This window comes from Felis catus, chromosome A3, assembly GCF_018350175.1.
Source record: "Felis catus isolate Fca126 chromosome A3, F.catus_Fca126_mat1.0, whole genome shotgun sequence".
Classification (NCBI taxonomy): Eukaryota; Metazoa; Chordata; class Mammalia; order Carnivora; family Felidae; genus Felis; species Felis catus.
In genome coordinates, this window is record NC_058370.1 from 65,959,115 (window position 1) to 65,979,903 (window position 20,789).

The 20,789-nt window shown below is 47.9% G+C and overlaps 1 protein-coding gene across 2 annotated transcripts in view; it reads left to right on the forward strand.

Annotated features, from left to right (window-relative positions):
* The window catches only part of EPAS1 (endothelial PAS domain protein 1), an 84,495-nt gene that overhangs the window by 28,116 nt on the left and 35,590 nt on the right, over nt 1-20,789 (forward strand). For both annotated transcript variants that reach the window (XM_023251650.2, XM_023251651.2), the window contains exon 2: nt 19,792-19,982. In XM_023251650.2, coding sequence (XP_023107418.2) covers nt 19,792-19,982 — 191 coding nt within the window. The remainder of the gene's footprint in view (nt 1-19,791; nt 19,983-20,789) is intronic.

Here is a 20,789-nt window from a genome sequence, read left to right on the forward strand (position 1 = left end):
TGGCCTGGCTCAATAGGCCAGTTGTGACACCCTGGCTTCAGATGCACAAACCACAAACCCTTGCACACAGCTTTCTGCTGAATTCCTTTCACAGTAAAGAACCCAGAAATCTTGGTAATCCCTGTCAGTACACTTTATTTATATAGCACCCTCTGTGAAGGCACAAGCTTGTATTACATTTGCCATCAGAGCACCCGTTGACACAAGCACCCACAAAGATAGGGAGGACAGATGCGGTCACACAGGTTCAGAAGAGTGAAAGGTATAGTGAGCTGGCCTTACGACCCTTCAGAGAAAATCAGAGATAAAAAATGTTCAGAACTTGAGCCTGCCCTCCAGGCCAGTATTCTAAGCACCTTTCTTCTTTCCCAAATTTTACCCTTGGCTCATCCCCCGCCCCCTCCCTTCCTTTCATAAAAAAAGTTATTTTTTCCCAAATAAGCAAGATGGAATCAAACCTTGCAACCCCAAATATATGAAATAAACATTATTCCTAATAAGCCTCTGGGAAAGTGCTCACCTTTGAACTTGGCCAAGGATTATGGAGGAAAGAAAACGTCTTAAGAACTTGGTAGAGTGTTAGAGCTTCCTGGATTTTTTAAGTCAAGTTACATATTACATTTCCTTACTAAGGGCAGTTCCAGAAATCCTTCCTGGGTGATTAGACCCTGTCCTAAAGTGGAGACCTCTGGCTGGGGATGCTGGTTTGGGGATCATCATCTGGGTGCTAGGCAACATCAGGACAGGAGGTACCGTTTCTAGAATGCTCCTTCTTTCCTGGGACTCAGCCTCTACTCTGGATCCTTACAAGGCAGGAGAGGAGCATGGAGGTTATTCTGCAGAACAGGAAGATACTCAAGGGAAGCTGGCAGCTAAAAGCAATAGGAGTCAGGAGCCCTCCCTCTATACGGCAAGTTTTTTTTCCCTGGAGACTTGCTTGTTCATTGCCCTGTGCTCATCCCTATTTCTATCTCTAAGAAAATTTTAAGAATGGTAAGATTTTTTTCATTAAAAAAAAAAAAAAAAAACTTTCCCTAAAGCTAAAAGCACCACTGGCTATCTGGATAGCCTCTGCCTGCTTCTTAATGGGATAGTATACATTTTAATTTCTCCAGCCATCCCTTCACAGCCAGGAAGTTCACTTATAGGCATCAAGATGAATCATTCACAGTGACTTAAATCCAACTAAGAATGTGTAACTGCTGAGCATATTTTGATTGAGGTCCCGGAACATATGTGCTTCCCTGCTTGTTGTAACATGTAGAAAAAACAGGAATATTTTCATCGTTCCCCTTTTCTTAAACCTTTTCCTCCAGTGTTTCACCTTAATGCTTTTGATCACGCAAGAGTCAAACAAGCTCAGTGCTCACCACTCCTTTGATGTGAGCTGTACCGAACACTCCCAGTCCACAGAAATCTGGGGTGAAATCCTAATTTATGGAATCCAGAAGTGCAGATGACCATTTCTTTTTTTTTTAATTTTTTTAAATATTTATTTTTGAGAGAGAGTGCATGTGCATGCGAGTTGGAGAGGGGCAGAGAGAGAGGGAGACACAATCCAAAGCAGGCTCCAGGCTCTGAGCTGTCAGCGCAGAGTCGGATGCTGGGCTCGAACCCACAAACCACAAGATCATGACCTGAGCCAAAGTCGGATGCTTAACTGCCTGAGCCACCCAGGCGCCCCAACAGATGACCGTTTCTGTGCAGTTACTGCCTCACGGCAGAGGGTACCTCTCTCTTCCCTCAATTCCTTGCACACAAAGCTAGGCACACGAAGATGTTTAGTGTGCCACCCTGAATTGAAACTGTCCCCCACACAGACTGTCTCCTATCCAACACCTGTGTAGCATGGCTTATCTTTTAAAATAAGCCATCCTGCAAAGAGCAGGTTCCCTGGTGGCCTTGAGGTTTGTCGGAGGTTCTCTAGAACTGGCAACTCAGCGGTGACCTCAGAAGTCTTGGCTCTGACAAGGCAAAGTCTTTGCACTAAAACAGGCTCAGCGCCCATGGAGATAATCACCTCTTGTAATATCCACACAATCATCTCATTGTCAAAACACGAGGAATGCAAAAATAGAAGAAATGCCACAACAGGGTTGCCCCATGTTCCAGCGGACCCAGGATTCTGCCTCTGGCCGAGGGCACCTTGGGACACCTTGGGAGGGACGGTCCCAAACATTGTTCTGGAAGCCAGCCCCAATTGGTAAGGCCTGTGCTCCTAAAAACCTGAGCCAAGCACCTCCTTATTAGACCTCCCCAGGCCTGTTGTGCTGCATCTTCTCGAGACCCCTTTACCACTTCTTTTTCCTGGCCAACTCCTGTTTGTCCGCACAGTCTCACTGAGAGAGCCCTCCGTGAGGCTCCCCTTCTCCCTGCCTTGGGTCACGGCACCTTCTGTGCTCCCAAGAGCACTCACTGCTGACTTCTGCAGCAACATCTTCAGCACCGCCCAGCCCACGGTGTGCCACAGACATGGATTGAGGCTACATGTACATGTGTTACTCCGCACAAAAGCTCAAGGAGGCCAGCACTTTTAGAGTAACTGTTTTGTAGGACACTGAGGTTTAGAAAAACCTGAGGGACTCTTGCTGGGTCACAGAGGGGGTGTCTGAGCCCCAAAGCCCAGGCGGTCCACCTGGCCGTGGTTTGTTTATTTGTCTCCCTCACTAGACTGTCAGCTGGTTGAGGGCAGAGCCCTGTCTTTCCTTCTGTATCCCCAGTGCCTGGCACAGGGCGGACACTCAGTAAATGTTCAGTTAATGAAAGCTAAAAGCTCGCCAAACATAAACGCCAGATGGGATTTAAATTCCAGAGAGCCACACTTCTATCAAAAATGCTAAACTGCAAAGGAGTACTTGCCCTTTTAGCCAAGTGAATAGTGGCTTTGTAGACCTCTGGCTGCTTTAGAACTTTCTTCCAGGTGCTACAGAGTTGTGGGGTGTGGCCCACCGCAGCGGGTATAGGACAGGTGGATTTGTCCCAGTCTGTAAGTCAATCAGAAGTCACTCAAAGCTGCATCTGGCATTTTAAAAAATAATTAGGAGAAACAAGTAAGCAGTAGGACAGAAAAGAACATTTCTTAGTTGATTCCGGAGGAATGGGCCTTTTCCTTCCACACGCTGGCAGCCTGGTTGGGACTATTCCAGGCATAGCTGAGAGCCACTCCAAAGAGCCACTGGGGGTTACACAACCACCCTCCGATCAGGTCTCCCCATACTAGGGCTAATCTTCTAAATCATTTAATCGAACACTGTCCGGCCTCTGAGGCCTCAGGGACTCTGGGGCTGTTTCTTCCCTGGGCTTAAAGTCTTTCTGTGCTGCTGACTCATATGTTAATTATCGCTTTCCACAAAGTAGAATTAACAGTGCCGCTGCACTCGCCTGCCCAGATGTCATACAATCATTTTTATCTGCCGAGTTGGGACTGAGCGTGCAGGATGGCTGAGGCAAAACCAATGGGTCCTTCTTGAGCATTCGGGGTAATGGGCATCAGAAACATAGAAGCCATCCTTGGCTCTGTAGCCATGATGGAAGAGGCTTCCGGGGTGCTCCGCTCCACCCAGGAAACAGAGGGTTAACTGCCCAGTCTTTTGCCCAAAATTGTGGCCAAAGAGTTTCAGTTTGCTGTCACCTGTCAGCATTAATGGACAGAACTGGTGTTTCACAGAAAAAAATAGCAACTTGTTTTCTCTTTGACTGCTGGGCTGGATAATGAAGTAAAAATGACATTATCTCTAATAAAAGTGATCTGCAGAAATCACTGATAAAATATCAGTAGCAGAGATTTGCCATTAGCAGGTTAGCCAGATAAGGGGAGCAGCTGGGTTCTATTAACCCCCTCCTGGTCTGGTGTGTGTGTTGAGGGGGTGGGATTGAGGTTTGGGGACTAGATTTTTAAACACATTTGGGCTAATGGAGGATGTTTATTCCAAAGTGTGGGTCCTTCTTGAACCCTTCTTGCTGACCTCCAGGGTATTCATTAGGTTTTAAATTTGTTTGGTTTTTGTCTCTTAGGATTTTTGTCTTTAGAAGCTTTTTGGGGGCGGGGGGATGGCTTGGCCCATTTTCTCAAGTTACATCACTAAAGGGGTGGAACCCTGGCCAACCCCTGGCATCTTCTTTGTTTAAAATCTGATTCCAAGAAGGGCATCTATACATGTGACGTGAAAGCTTTGGGTGATGGGTGGTGTTGGGCAGCAAACTGTTCTGTTGTGCCAAGGAACTGGGATCTGAGACAGAAACCTCCCCGGTCTCATCTGGTGTGGGGGGGGGGGCACCTCTGTCCAGGCTTGCGCATTGTCAGTGAAAGCTGAGTGGCATTTGGCTCACTGAACACCCCCTGTGATGAGAACAGCAGGCACAGCCAGCACCTTCAGTATGAAGACAGGGTATGGGGACCTGTTTCCTGGGACAGTGAGGAGTCATCAGATGTTAGGTAACCTAGTGAGGAAGACAGTCACCATCGTTCCTCTTTCTTAACCCCCTTTCTACTCAGAAAGCACCAAAGCATTAGAAATCTGCAGTCCTGATCCTATAGCTGGGGGGGGGGGGTGGTCTTGGCTGCTTTGGCCTTCACTCCAACTTGCCATCTGAAAGAGATGAAACTCTTATTTTGAGGGTAAGGTATAGTGCCAGGCTGTGTGTACATAAGAACTTGGACATTTGCCTCTGCCGTCAGAGAAGGCCCATAAGATAAGGAACAATAAGGTGATGCTACCTTACAGGTAAGTATTGATCAGCTCTCCATGTGTTCAGGACAGGGGTGGGGGATCAGGGTGGGCTGGGTAGAGTGATCAGAAAAATCTCCATGGAAGAGGTGGTTCTGAAAGTACAGGGTTTGGAATATAGGAGAGCAAAGATCACATTTCAGGTGGAAAAAAATAACTGGGTGGCAGTTAGGGGTGGCTCAGTGATGGGGGGCAGTATGGAACGTGGTCTGGCTGGAGCAGGTAGGGTGCTGCTGGCTTCCAGAAATAAAGACGAGAAGGCAAGGTCGTGGCTAGGTGACCTCAAGGGACGTCTAGAGCTTGGGCTTCATCAGGAGGGCAGTAGGGAGCCACTCTCATTTTTAAACAGGGCAGTGACATGCTGAAATGGTCTGGGGGCAAGGGGAGTGGACTGGAGAGCTGTTCCTTCCCCTGAGGTCTGATTGGAATTGTATTCTTCTCAATCAGGAAGCAAGGGGAAACAGCCAGAAGATGGGGGCTGATGTCTTTGAAAATAAGCAAAGCACCACTGGAGCCAGAAGAGGCGCGCACCCTCAGTGAAGTTTGTTTTTCGTCCCATGGGTAGCGTTTATGAGTTACTGTTTAGCAAGCATGCCTTGCTGAGGTCTCTGTGGGCTGAGCCAAGGCTCCAGTCCGTGGTGGCCCACAATTTGCTGCCATATTTAGAGCTCCTAATAAAGGGACTCATTTCCCCTGGCATTACTTCCAAGAGGGGTTGTCATACTTGCTGTCCAGCGTGGCAAAAGCACATCCAGCAGAAGAGGGATCCAGGTTGGGTTCTGCCCTGCCCACCACCTGGCACCTCAGACACTACCAGTCAGTGGGGTAGGCAGGTATCTGATCATCAGACTTTATTTCCCTGTCGTTTTGTTGTTGAAAGCCCTCCTCTGTGCTTGGCACCTTGTGGATACTCAGTGGTGTTTGTGGAATGAATGCATCTCCCCACTCTGACTTCTCCAGCCTGGTACCTGCTCCAGCCTGTCTCCTGACTCCCAGCCACCCCGCCCCCACATTTCTTCAGCAGTATCTTTGTCCTTGTCATCCCTCCTGCCCACCGATTGCCTCCCTGTACCCCCTGCTCCAGCAGCCCTCTTCCAGAAGCCAGCTTTCCCTGTATTGTTCAGCCTTGCAGACTTTTTCCTGGTGCCTGGCATCACAGTGGCTGATTGCCAGGCCAGCCCTTCAGGACTTGACCCTGCACTTCTCTGCAAACTCCCTGAGGCCAGGAGTGGTCATTCTAGGCTTCATTCTACTGCTCCCATTCTGAGCACATGAAGAGGGGTTCATAAATACTTGCTGAGTGAGTGGAGAGGAAAGGCTGTTGCCGGGGAGAAAACCCCATTTCCCAAATTGCTCAATATTATCATTTGAGAGCATGATAGTAACTTGGGGGAAGACTTTGGCATTTCCCGTGGCTTTTGATGACTTCTCTACAAAGGAATGGAATGTAGCTTCTATAATGTGCATGAACATCTCCCTTCTCATTGTAGTATGGCAGGCAGAATTGGAAGAAAGCAAGGACTAGCATTTGGCCATGAATCAGATCCCACAGCTCTGGACATGCAACTGTGTAATAGTCTGAAAATAGGATTGAAGCCCAGGACAGAAAGGGTCCCCGAGGTTTTCTTTGGGTTCCTTTCTCTCTCCTTTTCTTTTTCCTTTATCTTTGCTTGCGTTCTTCTTCTTCTTTTTTTTTTTTTTTGTATTAAAAAAATTTTTTTTAATGTTTATCTTTGAGAGAGAGAGAGAGAAAGAGAGCGTGCGCGCGTGTGAGCGAGCGTGAGTGGGGGAGGGGCAAAAGGAGAAGGAGACACAGAATCTGAAGCAGGCTCCAGGCTCTGAGCTGTCAGCACAGAGCCCGACACAGGGCTCAAATCCACGAACCGTGAGATCATGACCTGAGCCAAAGTCGGACGTTTAACTGACTGAGCCACCCAGGTTCCCCATGTTCTTCTTTTTTTAAATAGGGAGAAGAGAGGGTGTTATGGGATGGGGGGAGAAAGTAAGAGATTCTGTCTGTGCACCACGCCCCCCCCCCCCCGCTTTCTATTTCTGTTTTGAAATACTTTAAATACCAGGCACCAGAATTTCTGGCGTCAAATTGGGATTAGTAAGGCAGATCCTGGGATATTTCACTATTAGCATATGATCAAGCGTCAGTCCCGATTCAAAGACTAAACAAATGTTATTTTCTTTGAAATTAAAGTGTCTGAAGTAGGAGAGAACAGACCTTTAAAATCATATTCTTTTCAAGAAGAGCGTTCTTTCTGACAACTGTCTACTCCAGTTATAGCTTTTTAAATTTTTTCACCCAGAATGCCTGACGACACTGCCAGGGGAATTTTTGCCCCCTCCTTCCTGCCTATGCCCAGCGCTGGCCCCAGAGGCGGCCCAGTTCTGTTTTCTCATGACACGGTGATTATTTTTGGCACTGCACATATTTTCTCTAATGTTATTACTCACCCCCTCCCCTCGGTTGCCTTTTTGAGGAGCAGTGGTTTGGGCAACTCCATGTACATCGGGGGTTAATTTGGTTCAGCGTGGTGAAGAGGGGGAGTGGGAGAGAGGAGTTCTACTTTTGCACCCACTCTGCAGCACCCAGCCCCGCTTCCCTGCTCATGAAAGAGCTTGCTTTCACTAGGCTCTGTGCTCACCATTCATCCTTTGTGCCAAAGAGCTGAGGGGATATCTAGAGGTGAGGCTGGGGGCTGCGCCTTGGGGCTGGCATCTTAATGGCTTGGCTTGGCTGGCGTTAGAACAGCCCCATTCAGAGTGAGTTCACTCCCTGTGCAGTTGGCTCGCTCAGCCTCCGTCCATAGATGTTCTCTTGTTCAAGCTGCATGAGGAAATGGAGGTTTCCAAGTGGGAAGCAGCCTTCCCGGTGCTTTAACTCTTCACTGAAGGGAAGAGGAGCTGCGGAGCACTACACAAAATCTAAGCTGGCCCAGCCGCAGCTCCTGGGAGAGGCAAGGCCCCGGGGCTGGGGCTGGAGGCCAAGGCGGCTGCGATCACTTTTGCTTTCGGCCCTGAGAGGGAAAGGAGAAGAGTAAAGGGCACGCTTGAATTGTCCTTAGAGTCAATTAGCAAATATTTACCCAGTGTGTCTGCCCTGGGCCAAGGTCCCGTGAAGGATGCACAGAAGTAAATGTTGTGTCTGCGCCCCTTCTCCGTGCAAAAGCACCAAGGTACTTACAGTCCAGCTCTAGCAGCAGGGCTCTGGCTTAGAAAAGCCAGCAAGACAGGGAGGCCTCTCATGAGGGCCAGTGAGTAATGTAGGCAGGAAGCGCCCTGGAGAAGGGAGCGAGGGTGGCCGGGAAGCGTCTGCGGGAGGTTGGGCTTGGACTGGCCCCGAGGGAAGGAGTTTTAAGAAATAAAAGGGGATGAGATGATGGAGGGAGGAGGTACTCAAAGGAGAGAGTGGGGACATCCAAGTGGAGCCCAGTGAAATAGCCTGTAAGAAAATATAAAAAGAGAGGGAGATTCTTCCTGGCAGAAGAGAGATCTGACTTGTTAGACTTTAGGTGGCTTTGGATAAAGATGGCATCAAGGGTAACACTGACCCTGTCAACATCGACATCTCCGTTGTGTCCCTGGGTGTGGTCAGTGGAATCAGCATCGTCTGGAAGGTTGTTAGAAATGCAGACTCACAGGCCCCAGCCCAGACCTACTGAGTCAGAAACTGTAACAAGATCCTGGGGTGACTTGTGTGCGCAGTCAAGTTTGAGAAGTGCTGGTGCGTGGGACCCCACAGGCAGCTGTCAGCAGTACTAGTTCAGACCCCAGGTTTCATTCAAGGAGTTGGAAACGTGCGCGCGCCCCTACACACACACGCACACACACACACACGCACACACACACACACAATCTCTCTGTCTATGGCTCTTCCTGGATGGAAACCTTTTATTCTGATTGAGAACTGGATTCGAATTCTTACAAAAGACCTAGAACGGTGAGAGACTTTGAGGAATTCACAGAACAGAAATCATTCAAGTGCTTTTTATCCAGTGTCTCCAATTTGTACCACTTTGTACTATTGATGCTTTAGAGGACACCAAAAGAACAGGTGATGGGTCCTTTCCCTGGGGAATATGTGGTCTAGAGGGAGAGACAAAGACTACAGAAGTGATATAAGAAGAGAATAAATACCAGGGCTGGATCATGCAGTGCGGAATCTCTGATGCGGGATGTGCAGAAGTCTGCAGAGGTGAGGCCTTCCCGGAGAACATGGGCTGCGGGAGGTCCCGAGAGATGGGTGTCGCTTAGGCAGGCCAGGTGGATGAAGGGCATGTGTATCAGGTGGGATGTGGGACAGGGAAGGCCAGGAGCTGGACTGTAGAGGCTGGGGTCGCTGACGGTAAGCTGTTCCCGACTCCCTCCAGAGAAAGTGCATGCTTCATGCGTGGGAATCCGTTCACATCTCATCTCAGGCACTTTTTCCTTTGTCTTTCTGCTGTGTCATTTCTTCAGTTTTCTTAGCGGCACGCAGCGGTATAGGATCAGGATGGCTGCACATGCAGAATGGCTTGAGCCAAGCCACCAGATCATGCGGTTGGAAGCCCGTGGGACCCAGGGGAAGAAGGGCTGCTGGCAGATAGAAGCTTTAGAGAAAGACCCTTGAGTGCGGACAGATAGTCTCAAGCCTAGGGAAGTGGCCCCGAGGAAAATAGTGTGGGGACCAGACATATTGTGGTGATCACTTTGCAGTGTGTGCAGATAGTGAATCATTCTGTTGTGTACTTGAAACAAATGAACTTAGGTCAATTAGACATCAATAAAAGTTTTTTAATAGGAAAAAATTAGAATGAAACACTTTACCTGTGGTGTCTGCAAAGTCTGCTAGCAAAGTAAGGACTTTTTTTTTTTTTTTTTTTAAACACAGACATCTCCAAGCAGAGAAAACGTATCTCACTGGGCCTGGCTTAAAAGGGGCTGACCTAGGGCAAGAGGGTGGCCAGGGTGTCTCTTTTGGGGACATCCCTTCCCAGATCAAGAATTCATCTAAAAAGTATCCTTAGAGGGAAGGCTTCACCCCCAATACACCCAGCTCAGCTAACCCATTTGAACCTGCAAGAGGGATCTGCTTATGAGCATTTCTCAGAAAGTGGCAATGCAATGAAGAGAAATAGGATTTATGATTAAATGGCAGGTTTGAAGGGCGCCTGGGTGGCTCAGTCAGTTAAGCATCCAACTTCAGTTCAGGTCATGATCTTATGGCTTGTGAGTTCGAGCCCCACGTCAGACTCTGTGCTGACAGCTCAGAGCCTGGAGCCTGCTTCGGATTCTGTGTCTCCTCCTCTCTCTGCCCCTCCCCCACTTGTGCTCTGTCTCTCAAAAATAAGGAAACTTTACAAAAAAAATTTTTTTTTAATGACAGGTTTGAGTGCTGGCTCCATCACTGGGTGATACCGGGCATGTCACTTAACATCCTTGCAACCTATTTCTTCCTGTGTAAAATGGGGATGACACCATGCCTCCCTGATAGGATTGTTTCAGGATTAAATCCGAGGCAGTATGATGAGAGACCTTTACAACAGCAAGTATCTCATGCTGTAGCACCAGCAGCCACAGTATCTCAGGTCACTGAGGTTGATTAGTCCCTCGGCTAGAGTCTGCACAGTGTAGGGTCAGGCAGTAGCAGGCATCAGAGACCAGAGAGCGCCATGGAGAGCCAGGCTGATGCCCCTTGCGGCTACTCGCTTTCCTCCCCTTCTCATGGGTACAGATGCCACAGAGCCTTCTCTGTCCACACACTGGTTGTGGTGAGATCAGAGTAGATGGAAAGACACTTATACAATGGGGAAGGAGGTCCTCCTGACCAACAAGAGTGGCTGCCTTTACAGAACTGGGATCTCCAATTCCAACTCAGTTGGCCATCTCTCTTCAGTTGTGTTAACATGGATATGGCAAGAGAGAGAAAGGAAGCCTATGAGACTGGGCAGGGAAAGTGGCTGAGAGGGTGTGTGCTTCCTACCTTCCTGCCCCTGATACCTCCCTCTGCGGCACCTGTCCCGAGACCCTGCCTTCAATAGCAGCCGTCGTGGCCCTGGAAATGCTAATGTTGTCCAGTCCTCAACTTGCACAGGGGAGTCACTGCGAGGCAGCTGTGGGGAGCTGACGGCCAGCTGATACGTGTCCTTGTTTATCATAAAAAATAAATTAGAAAGCAACACCTGATGCACAGTCACCTTAGTGGTGTTTATAACACCTAGAAATTAGAAACCATAACTCAACAATAGCATAGTGCATTGTGATATAGCCACACAATATATGACTGACTGTTATGAGTATCTTTAAAGAATTCTTTAAAATGTGATAAACCATTAAGAAGCCATAAATCCAGTAAAATCTCAATTTGTTTTGTTTATACCTTTCTGTACTTTTAAAGTTGCCTACACTAAATGTGTATTACCCTTATCTTCACCAAAGCATTTTTTAAAAAGGAAATGATTTAAGATAAGCTAGGTTATAGAATGGCAATGAATAACGAAGGTCTGTTGCAGTTGTGTGACATGTCTAGTGCTGGTTGGCAGGGGGCTCTCTGTTCATGTGTCCTTGGAAAACTCGGAGCTCAGGGCTCCTGTTCCAGCTCTGCACATTGATACTACCCTTCTGAACTTCAAGTTGCCTCATCTCTCAAATGGGGATAATGGTACCTGCTCTTTCTACCCTACTGGGTGAGATTTACAGACTAGCTCATAAAGCGCTTTACAAACTGTAGTGATTGGTACAAAGTGGTGTTGCTCATAATATGTCGAATAAGGAAAACCCCGCTAAGGCTTGGGCTCGGAGAAGCTAGGACGGCAACAGTTCACCACTGGTACTCCTCTGCCTGCCTGGCTTTTCCCAGCTGGGCTGGGGACTGCACACGTCCTCAGATTATATAAGGCGCTGGGTCATCTGGAGCCCCATATGGGCTATACCTATGGGGCTGCTTGGTAATTGGGTCTGCTGCTCTTCTCCCAGGCTGCCTGGAGCCCAGAAGCCCACGAGATAAGCATCTCCAGCGGGCCCTAAGCAGAATTGACCATTAGAGGGCCATGTTGGGTGGGCCCCAGACATTACTGTCAGCTCTGAATGCAGTCCAGGCCCGCTCTCCAGGGACACAGACCATCAACGTGGGTCAGGGAGTCAGGGGCTCGGCCCCAGTGGAGGGGAGGTTGGGAGGCTGAGGTATGAGACACTCTCCAGGATTCATCCTTCAGGGAAGAGATGAGTGGGAGCATCCACTCCTGTTTTAGCCACTCTAGCCCTCACCTCTTCTTGGTATTCCCTGTTTTAGGACTTTCGATATACAAATCTATAGTATTAGTCTTCTCTCCCAGTGAGGCTTGGTCTCTTTTCGGGCAGAGCCCATGCCTCTCACTAGAGGTGTGCATAGTGAAGCTATATTAATGTGGTTCCCCGCCCCCCCCCCTTGTGGAGGTCTGTCTGATATGCCCAGTTCCTCCTGAGTTTGCAAGTTTAATTTCTTCTATTTTGACTGATTAACATTGATGCCTTTACTCCCCTCTGTTATAGATTCATATACTAATTTCTGCTCCCTTTAGACAAACATCCGAATACACCAGAAAATTGGCCGTGAGAATACCACCCTCTTCTGCACATTTTTGCCACTCCTTTAGAATTGTCTGTAGAGCTAAAGACTATTCTTTTGAGTAACTTCAATTGTGGCAAGGCCTTATCTCTGAGGGCACATTTCATTCTTTCAAACAACCGACATCCATCCACAGCCAAATCTGGTGACTAAAGGAGGCGGGCAAACAGGATGATATTGTTTAGGGTTTAAAATGAAATATGTTCTGTGAAGTGTTACAACTGCTTTTCTTTTGTGGCTCTGAAATTCATTCTAAAAGGCCACCCCAAATACTTAGAGCAGTGGTTAATTTCAGAAATAGACGTGGGTTTCACGCCTCTGAAGACATGTGATCGCAGGTGTAGAAGCTTGTGGTTTAGTGAGCCCTCCGGGTGATTCTGCTGGAGGCCAAAGTTGAGAATCACTGCTCTGCAAAAACCAGGACCAGTATCGCCCCATAGTTTAACCAAGGATCAGATGAGATTGTCCATGAAATGCACCTTGCCCCAGTGCGCAATAAATATCAATTTCCTTTTCCTTCCACAAAAACCAAAACCAAAACACAAACCTTTTTATTTTAAGCTGGCTGCTTTGCAACAGTGGTTCCCAGGCCTGGGCGCACATGAGAATCACACGGGAAGCTTTAAAATCCCTGATACCCCGACTCCACACCATTAAATCGTTCTATTAAGTCAGACTCTGGGGGGGGGGGACCCAGGCATCAGTCTTTAAGGCTCCTCTGGTGACTCAAGTGAGCAGCCAAGATTGAGAAGAACTTGCTTTGGCTCTGCTCTGATTTCATCCGTGCAGCTATCGACCCCTGGGTGTGGGGTTCGTCCTGATCTCTGGGACCTGAAGCTGTTGTTCTTTGTCCCTTTCGGGCAGCCCTTGTGCAGCGGCCACACAGCCTTACGGAAGGGTCACGAGAGCCCTCCCAATGGCATTTGACCTTCATCTGTTCACAACCTCCTGCAAATTGGCACAGCTTAGAATTTTGCCGCCAACGGGGCACATAGTGGCTCAGTTGGTTGAGTGTCCAACTCTTGATTTAGGCTCAGATGGTGATCCTGGCGTTGTGGGACTGAGCCCTGCATCACGCTCCATGCTCAGCGTGGAGCCTGCTTGGGATTCTCTCTCTCTCTCTCTCTCTCTCTCTCTCTCTCCCTCTCTCTCTCCCTCTCTCTCCCTCCCTCCCTCCCTCCCTCCCTCCCCCCCTTCCCCTCCTCTCAAAAATAAACATTTTTAAAACAAATAATTTCACCACCAACCAATAGACTGATGCAAGCTGGCTTAATTAACTTCAGTCTCTCTCTCTCTCTCTACCTGCTGAAATCCATCCTGCTTATAGGGTAACAGGCATAGTGTTTTGGTCCCCTGGTGGCCCACAGACATTAGGCACGGAGTCCTGAAGGTCAGAAGAAGATAGCTAATTAAGCAACCAGCCTTACTGGTGCCATGTGGGGACATCTTGGGGGCCCCACACCAGGCTGTATTCAGCTGGAAGTCAGCAACCAGGATCGTCTTGACCAAGAGCTGATAATGGTTCTATTATTGACTTAAGCCAAGCTTGGACCAATGACCCAGAAGTTGAGACATTTTGGAGAGCAAAGCTCTGGACACAGAGGTCTTTCCTGGCTCAGTTGTGGCATATACCCACTGAAGCTTTACATCAGTTTTGTTTTCTGACTAGCTGCCTGGTCCTTACATGGTTGCTTCCCTTGATCAGGATCAAATGTTTCAGAATGTGAGTTTCCACCTTGGGGAGAGTAAGTATAAACTTGTAGGTATTAACATGTCAAAAAAAAAAAAATGATAGAAACGTGTTCCTCCCCTGCAGCGTGGAGAGAAACGTATCTGCAGGCTGCATCCCACAGCCTCCAGCGGGTCCCCTCCAGCAGTCCCCCTCCACACTCTACCCCATAGTGATGGAGGCAGCAGTCCCCCCTCCACACCCCACCCCCACAGTGATGGAGGCTGCATCCCACGAAGGGCCACCACACTGACTCCTGCCTTCTTCTCACACCCAATAGGAACACGGATAGCGCCCTTAATCCTCCTTCTGAGGTTTCAGGTCTTTTTCCCAAATGAGTGGGTACTCACTTAAGGACAGAGAATCTTTATGTCACTGTGTCCTTTTCAAATTTTAACCCACCTCTTTTCCCTGCAGTGTCTGTGGACATCCACTTTGTGGGAAAGTATCTAACACAGCATGTCAAAGCTGTGCAATAAACAGCAGTTTCCCCACTGCCAGTGGGGAAATCTTTGATCTTGGACCCAGAAGAACTCCCTTGGAGACCATGTCTTTTATCAAGTTACTTAATCTCTCCAAATCTCTGCTTCTTCATCTATTAAGTGGGGATAATAGTTCCTATCCCTCAGGGTTGTTGCGAGAATCAAATGAGATAGCACATATATGGGGGGGAGGGGGCAGGAGCAGTTTCTGACCCTCAAGCCATGGAAGGATGGTATTATGTATCCTTCTAGGATCTGCTGAAGTCCTGCCTCCCTGAGTAGTTTCCTGTGACTTGCTCATCCTAGCTGGTTCCTTATCTTAACCGTTTATACTGTTTACTGCCTGTGGTTCACGGAGGTGTTTCAAGCTGTTGGCTCCTAACTAGACTGCATGTGGATTGCATGCTCCAGGCAAACAAGGAATGAGCACCTTACCCACTCTGCAGTTTCACGAGTCCAGCGTGGAGTTCAGTAAATGCTTCTGGGTCTGCAGGAGGACAGAGTTAACCAGGGCCATGTTTATGTTGTGCGTTCTGGACACCAAATACTCTGCAGGACCACCCTGTGGTTGCAGGAGGGCCACCAAGAAAGACAGGAGTGGGCACTTCGTAGAAAGAACAATTTGGAGTGAGAAATAAATTTGAGTCTTTTCGGATGATTTGGAAAACTTATTTAACTATCTTTTGACGAGAAAGCAGAGAATTCTAACATGCCATGTCAAGAATTGTCATTTAAAAAAAAAAAAATGCTGGTCTATATTGCAGGTAATTCTAGCACCTATCTAGGGAGAGAAAACAAAATGCCAAGTATTTTAGTACATGAAGCCTCCTTGCCCTAAGAAGGTTCAGCAACATAACGTGAACTGGTCAAGATCAGCTTGACCCCCAGTTATGCCTCCAGCCCTGGGACAGTGTGGATTTGGTGATGAAGAGCAGCTGTTATGGCCAAACTCTGTGACTGACACTCAGATTAGCCTGATGTCATGATGGTTTTCGTTTGTGGAGAAGCTTTCTAGCGCTTCCAGCCCTTGTACACTCACCTTTGATCCTGACAATAAATAAGACATGAGACCTCTCCCATTTTTCAGATGAGGCTATCAAGGCACCGAGAATGTATTTCTTCATCTGAATCAGATAGTCTTGTGGCCAGTATATTAAAACACCAGTTGGGGCACCTGGGTGGCTCAGTCAGTTAAGCGTCCAACTTCGGCTCAGGTCATGATCTCCCAGTTTGTGAGTTCAAGCCCCGCGTTGGGCTCTGTGCTGACAGCTCAGAGTCTGGAGCCTGCTTTGAATTCTGTGTCTCTGTCTCTCTCTGCGCACCCCCCACCCCCCGCCCATCTCTGTCTCTCAAAAATAAATAAACATTTACAAAAATTAATAATAAAACAAATACAAACAAACAAAAACACCAGCCCTCCTAACTTCCAGCCCCTTTTTCCATTTGCTAAGAGGCTCAACCTGTGGCAAATTGAAGTAGGCTGTGGATGCATCTATTAGGGAGGTCTTACCTTCACACTTATCATTAATTATGCTTCTTCTTCAGTGTTGCTAATTAAATGAGAGCAGCGTTACACATTTTTGTTCTTCTAAGAGTCAGCATTAAGCAGATATCCCTGGGCTGTGTCAAGGTTAACTAGATAATCTAATTAAAGTTATACTAGCCCCAGAGTGCAACTGTAAAAACAAGGTAGCTAACATGTAGCTCATGACTTTTAAAAGAGGCTGCCTGAGATTCTCCATCTTTCTTTTTCTAAATGTTAAGATGTTGCGGTTTCTTTATTTCTTGCTAGAGCCACTATCTCCTGCCATTAAGCAATGGACAGAGAATTGGCCTAGGAAGAGATGGGTTCTAGCCCTAGTTCTGCCACTGATTAGCTCAATTGTCCTAGGTAAGTAACTTAGCCTGGTCGGGCCTCAGTTTCCAGATCTGTGAAATGGGGGCAAGAGTTATGCCTGTCTTGCCCATCTCACATGCAGGTTGTAAAGACAGAATTAGACACAGAGCGTCAATGTGTCTTAGGACTTCTAAGTGTCTGCTCAACTGACTTCATGCTTTCCAAGGGCTTAAGCAGGCATTTACTTTGTGACCTTGGGCAAGTTATACATCATGTCAGAGCCTTTGTTTCCACATGTATAAACTGTGCCCACAGTACCTACCATATTGTCATTAGAATTATAATAAGGTCATATATGTAAGGTCCTTGGTGCAGTTTTGAGGCACAAAAGGGGGTGTGAATAAACATTTTCATGGTTGAGGGAACATGGTAGGGCCCAAGTCATGAATGCCATTGCCAGACAGAGCATCGACTCCAGCCTATCTTTTTTTTTTTTCCTTACCTCTGGCTCTTCCTCTCTGCCTTGTCTATTGCACTCTAAGAAAGGGGCAGTAGCAAAGGGAAGCTTTGTGCATGCAGATGTTGGCATTAATGTCACAGCCAGTGCTGGCAATCTGTTCTGTCCAGGATTGCTTCTCTAGAAGCCTTAATACTGATCGTGTGCTGATGATGCTTTTGTTGGGGAGCCGCGGGTTGGTGCTAGAGAGTGGAATCCAGCATCTTGAAGACACTAGCGCTCCCTTGCCTGCTCTCATGACAGACAGGTGTGATGTGTCCAGTTTTAGTGTCCTGTCCCCTCCCAATCTCCTTCCCTATGTTGAAATGTTGGCAAGCCTTGAACAACTGCTTTTGCTCCACAGTCAGAGGTCAGGACTAAAATATAAGTGGAAGGGACTCATACACAGTCTGCTGTTAAAACTCTTATACAGGAGCAAGCTGGTCCTGAGGTTCTGAGAGGGGGCAGATGGTAGGGTATGGAGTGAGGATTCAGAGAATGGATGCAGGGGGAGCGGAGGAAACAGGAGTTTGGTAAAGGAAACAGAATAGGGAGAGGGGACAGGAAATAACTAACCCATTTCACACTTTTTCTGAAGCTTCTCCCTGCCTATCAACAGCTGTTGGACATTCTTCCCGTAGTCTGAGTATGTGATGCTTAATCCATCCAGGGAGCTGGATTCTCTGTTTTTTAAAAATGAAGCATCTTATAAAGCCAAACAGTGCCTCCGCCCCAAATCTGGAGGGATTGGAGAGAGACGTCAACATCTGTGAATCCCCAGATACCAATCTTCTGTCCAGATAATAGTCTGCAAAACCAAACAGAAGGAGAAGCCGTGGCTGGCTCTGCAAGTCTCAGATGGGAGGACAGAGGGAGCAAGGTGGAGCTGGTCGGATGAGGCCTTGAGAACTATTAACTACATTGGGCAGTTTATTTAAAAATGAAAGAATTTTGGGGGGCCCCTGGGTGGCTCAGTCGATCGAGCATCTGACTTCGGCTCAGGGCATGATCCCTCAGTTGGTGAGTTCGAGCCCCGCCTGGGGCTCGCTGCTGTCAGTGTGGAGCCCACTTTGGATTCTTTGTATCCATCCCTCTGCCCCTGCCCTGCTGGCGCACTCTCACAAAAACAAACATTAAAAAAAAAACAAAAAAAAAAAAAAACCACTTTAAAAAATATATAAATAGAAGAAGTTTTTTAAAAACTTGTTTACTAAACGAACAGTACAGGTTATTTATAGAAACATAAGAAAATACAGATAAGTACTAAAAAATAATAATCCCTCCACTAACTTCACTGATGGATAAAAGCCTGGCACAAAGCCACTGCTGCACTTAACCTGCCCAAGGACTGCAGGTGAATTACTTCACCTCTCTGGATGTGTTTCCTCATCTATAAATTAAACACAACAGCAGTACTATTTTTAAGGACAATTGTGAGAATTCAAGAAGCTAATGTAGGAGTGCTTAAAACCGCTCCTGGAATATAGTAAGCACTATATATGTTATAACTGTAAGCATAATAGTTATTTTGGGGGGCGCCTGGGTGGCTCAGTCGGTTAAGCGTCCAATTTCAGCTCAGGTCATGATCACATAGTTTGGAGTTTGAGCCCCACATTAGGCTCTGTGCTGACAGCTTAGAGCCTGGAGCCTGCTTTGGATTCTGTGTCTCCCTGTCTCTCTGCCCCTCCCCTGCTTACATTCTGTCTCTTTCTCTCTCTCAAAAATAAATAAACATTAAAAGTTTTTTTTACAAAAAGAGTAATATTTTTGTTATATTTCTAGATTTTTTCCTATGTAATGTATAAGAAGTATTATGTATAATACCTACCTTTCTATGAAAATAGGTTGAACTGTACTCTTGTGTAACATTTTTACTCTCAGGATCTTTTTTTCAGCTAACGTTGATTGCTTATAGTTGTGATAAGCCTGTTGTAAAGGTTTCACATACATTATCATATCCAATCCTCACAGTAACTTGGTGGGATAAGTTCTATTAGTCCCATTTTGCAGATGAGAAAAAGGACTCTGAGCGGTTTAAATAATTTAAGTGTACAGAGCTGGCACATGGAGAAATTAGAATTTCAACCCAGGCAGGCTGGCTTTTGAACTTGCCCACATTAGGACCTAACATAGGCTTTGTAAGATACAGGATTTCTTTAGGATTTCCTGAAAGAGGCAGGTTTGACTGTGTGTCATCTTTCCTTCTGTCCTGCAAAGAAGAGGAAAGTGAGCGTGAGACAGGCTGCTAACCTATGCTGGCAGGATGAGAGAGGAGGAGTGTTTGTGCACACTCCTTTTTAACCCTTGCCAGGCATGCACTTTGGGACACCAGCCTGACAGATGTCTGGCCGACTGTTTCTTCTTGGGCTCTCATGGCATTTTCAGTGTTTACTGAGGAAATCACTCTTTGATACAAAATGGGATCTAAGGTCCAGTCCCGGGCTTAATTTTTTCAAAGTGCGTTTTATCCAGAAAGAGGGCCTTGAAGTGGTTTTTCGTCGTGTTCTCCAGATCCTTTGACACAGCCCTCTGGGCCAGTGGCCACGGCTTCCTCACTCTGCCCCCACCATTCCCGGGCACTCTCCTCAGTCCCCAGATAATGTGGGACCAGTCCCAGTCATTGCCAGTTGATTAATTGGCAAGTCTTTGCTCCAAGCCCCTGCATGTGAAGCCCCCAGTCTGGACACCATAGGTGCACAAGAGGAGGGAGGCGGTTAGAGGCACACACACAAACACACACACACGAAAATAGAGCTGATAATGTACAGCTGAGGCTGTGTGTGCTTGGACGACAGGTATGGACCCACACCCGTTCAGGGGAAGAGTCTGGCTGCCCCGTGGTTTGTGGCCCTGGGGATGTCTTGACCAGAGGCGTGATAGGATGACCGTGACATATCAGGATCTAACCCCTTCTCTCTCAATTTAGGAGCAGCTCGGAGAGGAGGAAGGAGAAGTCCCGGGATGCTGCCCGGTGCCGACGGAGCAAGGAGACGGAGGTCTTCTACGAGCTGGCCCACGAGCTGCCCCTGCCTCACAGCGTGAGCTCCCACCTGGACAAAGCCTCCATCATGCGGCTGGCCATCAGCTTCCTGCGCACACACAAGCTCCTGTCCTCAGGTGAGGCTGGCAGTCTCCCCAGGCTGGTACGGCTGGCGTCCTTACCAGTGTGTGCTTACACGCAGCAGGCTCTGTCGTGCCAGGGTCAGGAGGCTCCTGGGAAGATCTTCCTCCGCAGGACCCCCGCCCACACAGACACCATCACTGGTGCTTCCTTTCTTGGTGTTGAACACCTCCTGGTCCAGCCGTGACCTTTACAGTGAATACCGCCATGGGGTGAAGAGCAGGGACAGGACCAAGGAAGCACATGGGCACCCGGAAGCTGAGGAGGAGAGAAAGGTCTGGGGCATCAGGAGTGGCTTTCACCAGCTTCCCAGGTGCCCGGCCATCCGGCCATCAGACCCACACTCACTCCAGAGCGCGTCTTTAGGAAGCATTTCTGTGCTTATCTTCCAGCTGCCTTCTCCAGAAGGGCAGCTGGTGTGCCCGTGCAGTCTTTTCTCTGCTACCAGCCCGTACACCATACCGATTGTGTGGTGTCTCCACTCTTGGTTTGCTCGCCTGTAAAATGCCTACCACACAGGGTGTCTGTGGGAATGAGAGGAGGTGAAGTGTGTGTGAGGCCCCTGAGCCAGCCACCCTCATTCCCAGCATGGAGTCCTGGGTGGATAACAGCCTCCCCAGAGCTCACTCACCCTCCCTGCTATCACTGTGAGTCTCCAGTTCACAGTCTTTTTTTTTTTCCCCCTCCAAATTCACAATCTTCAGAGAAACCTTTTCCTGTTAGCCCTGGCCAGAAAGAAGCGGCCTGGGGAATTAGTTTTCCAGTTTCAGATCCTATGTGACAGTCCCATCCGGTCTGTCAGT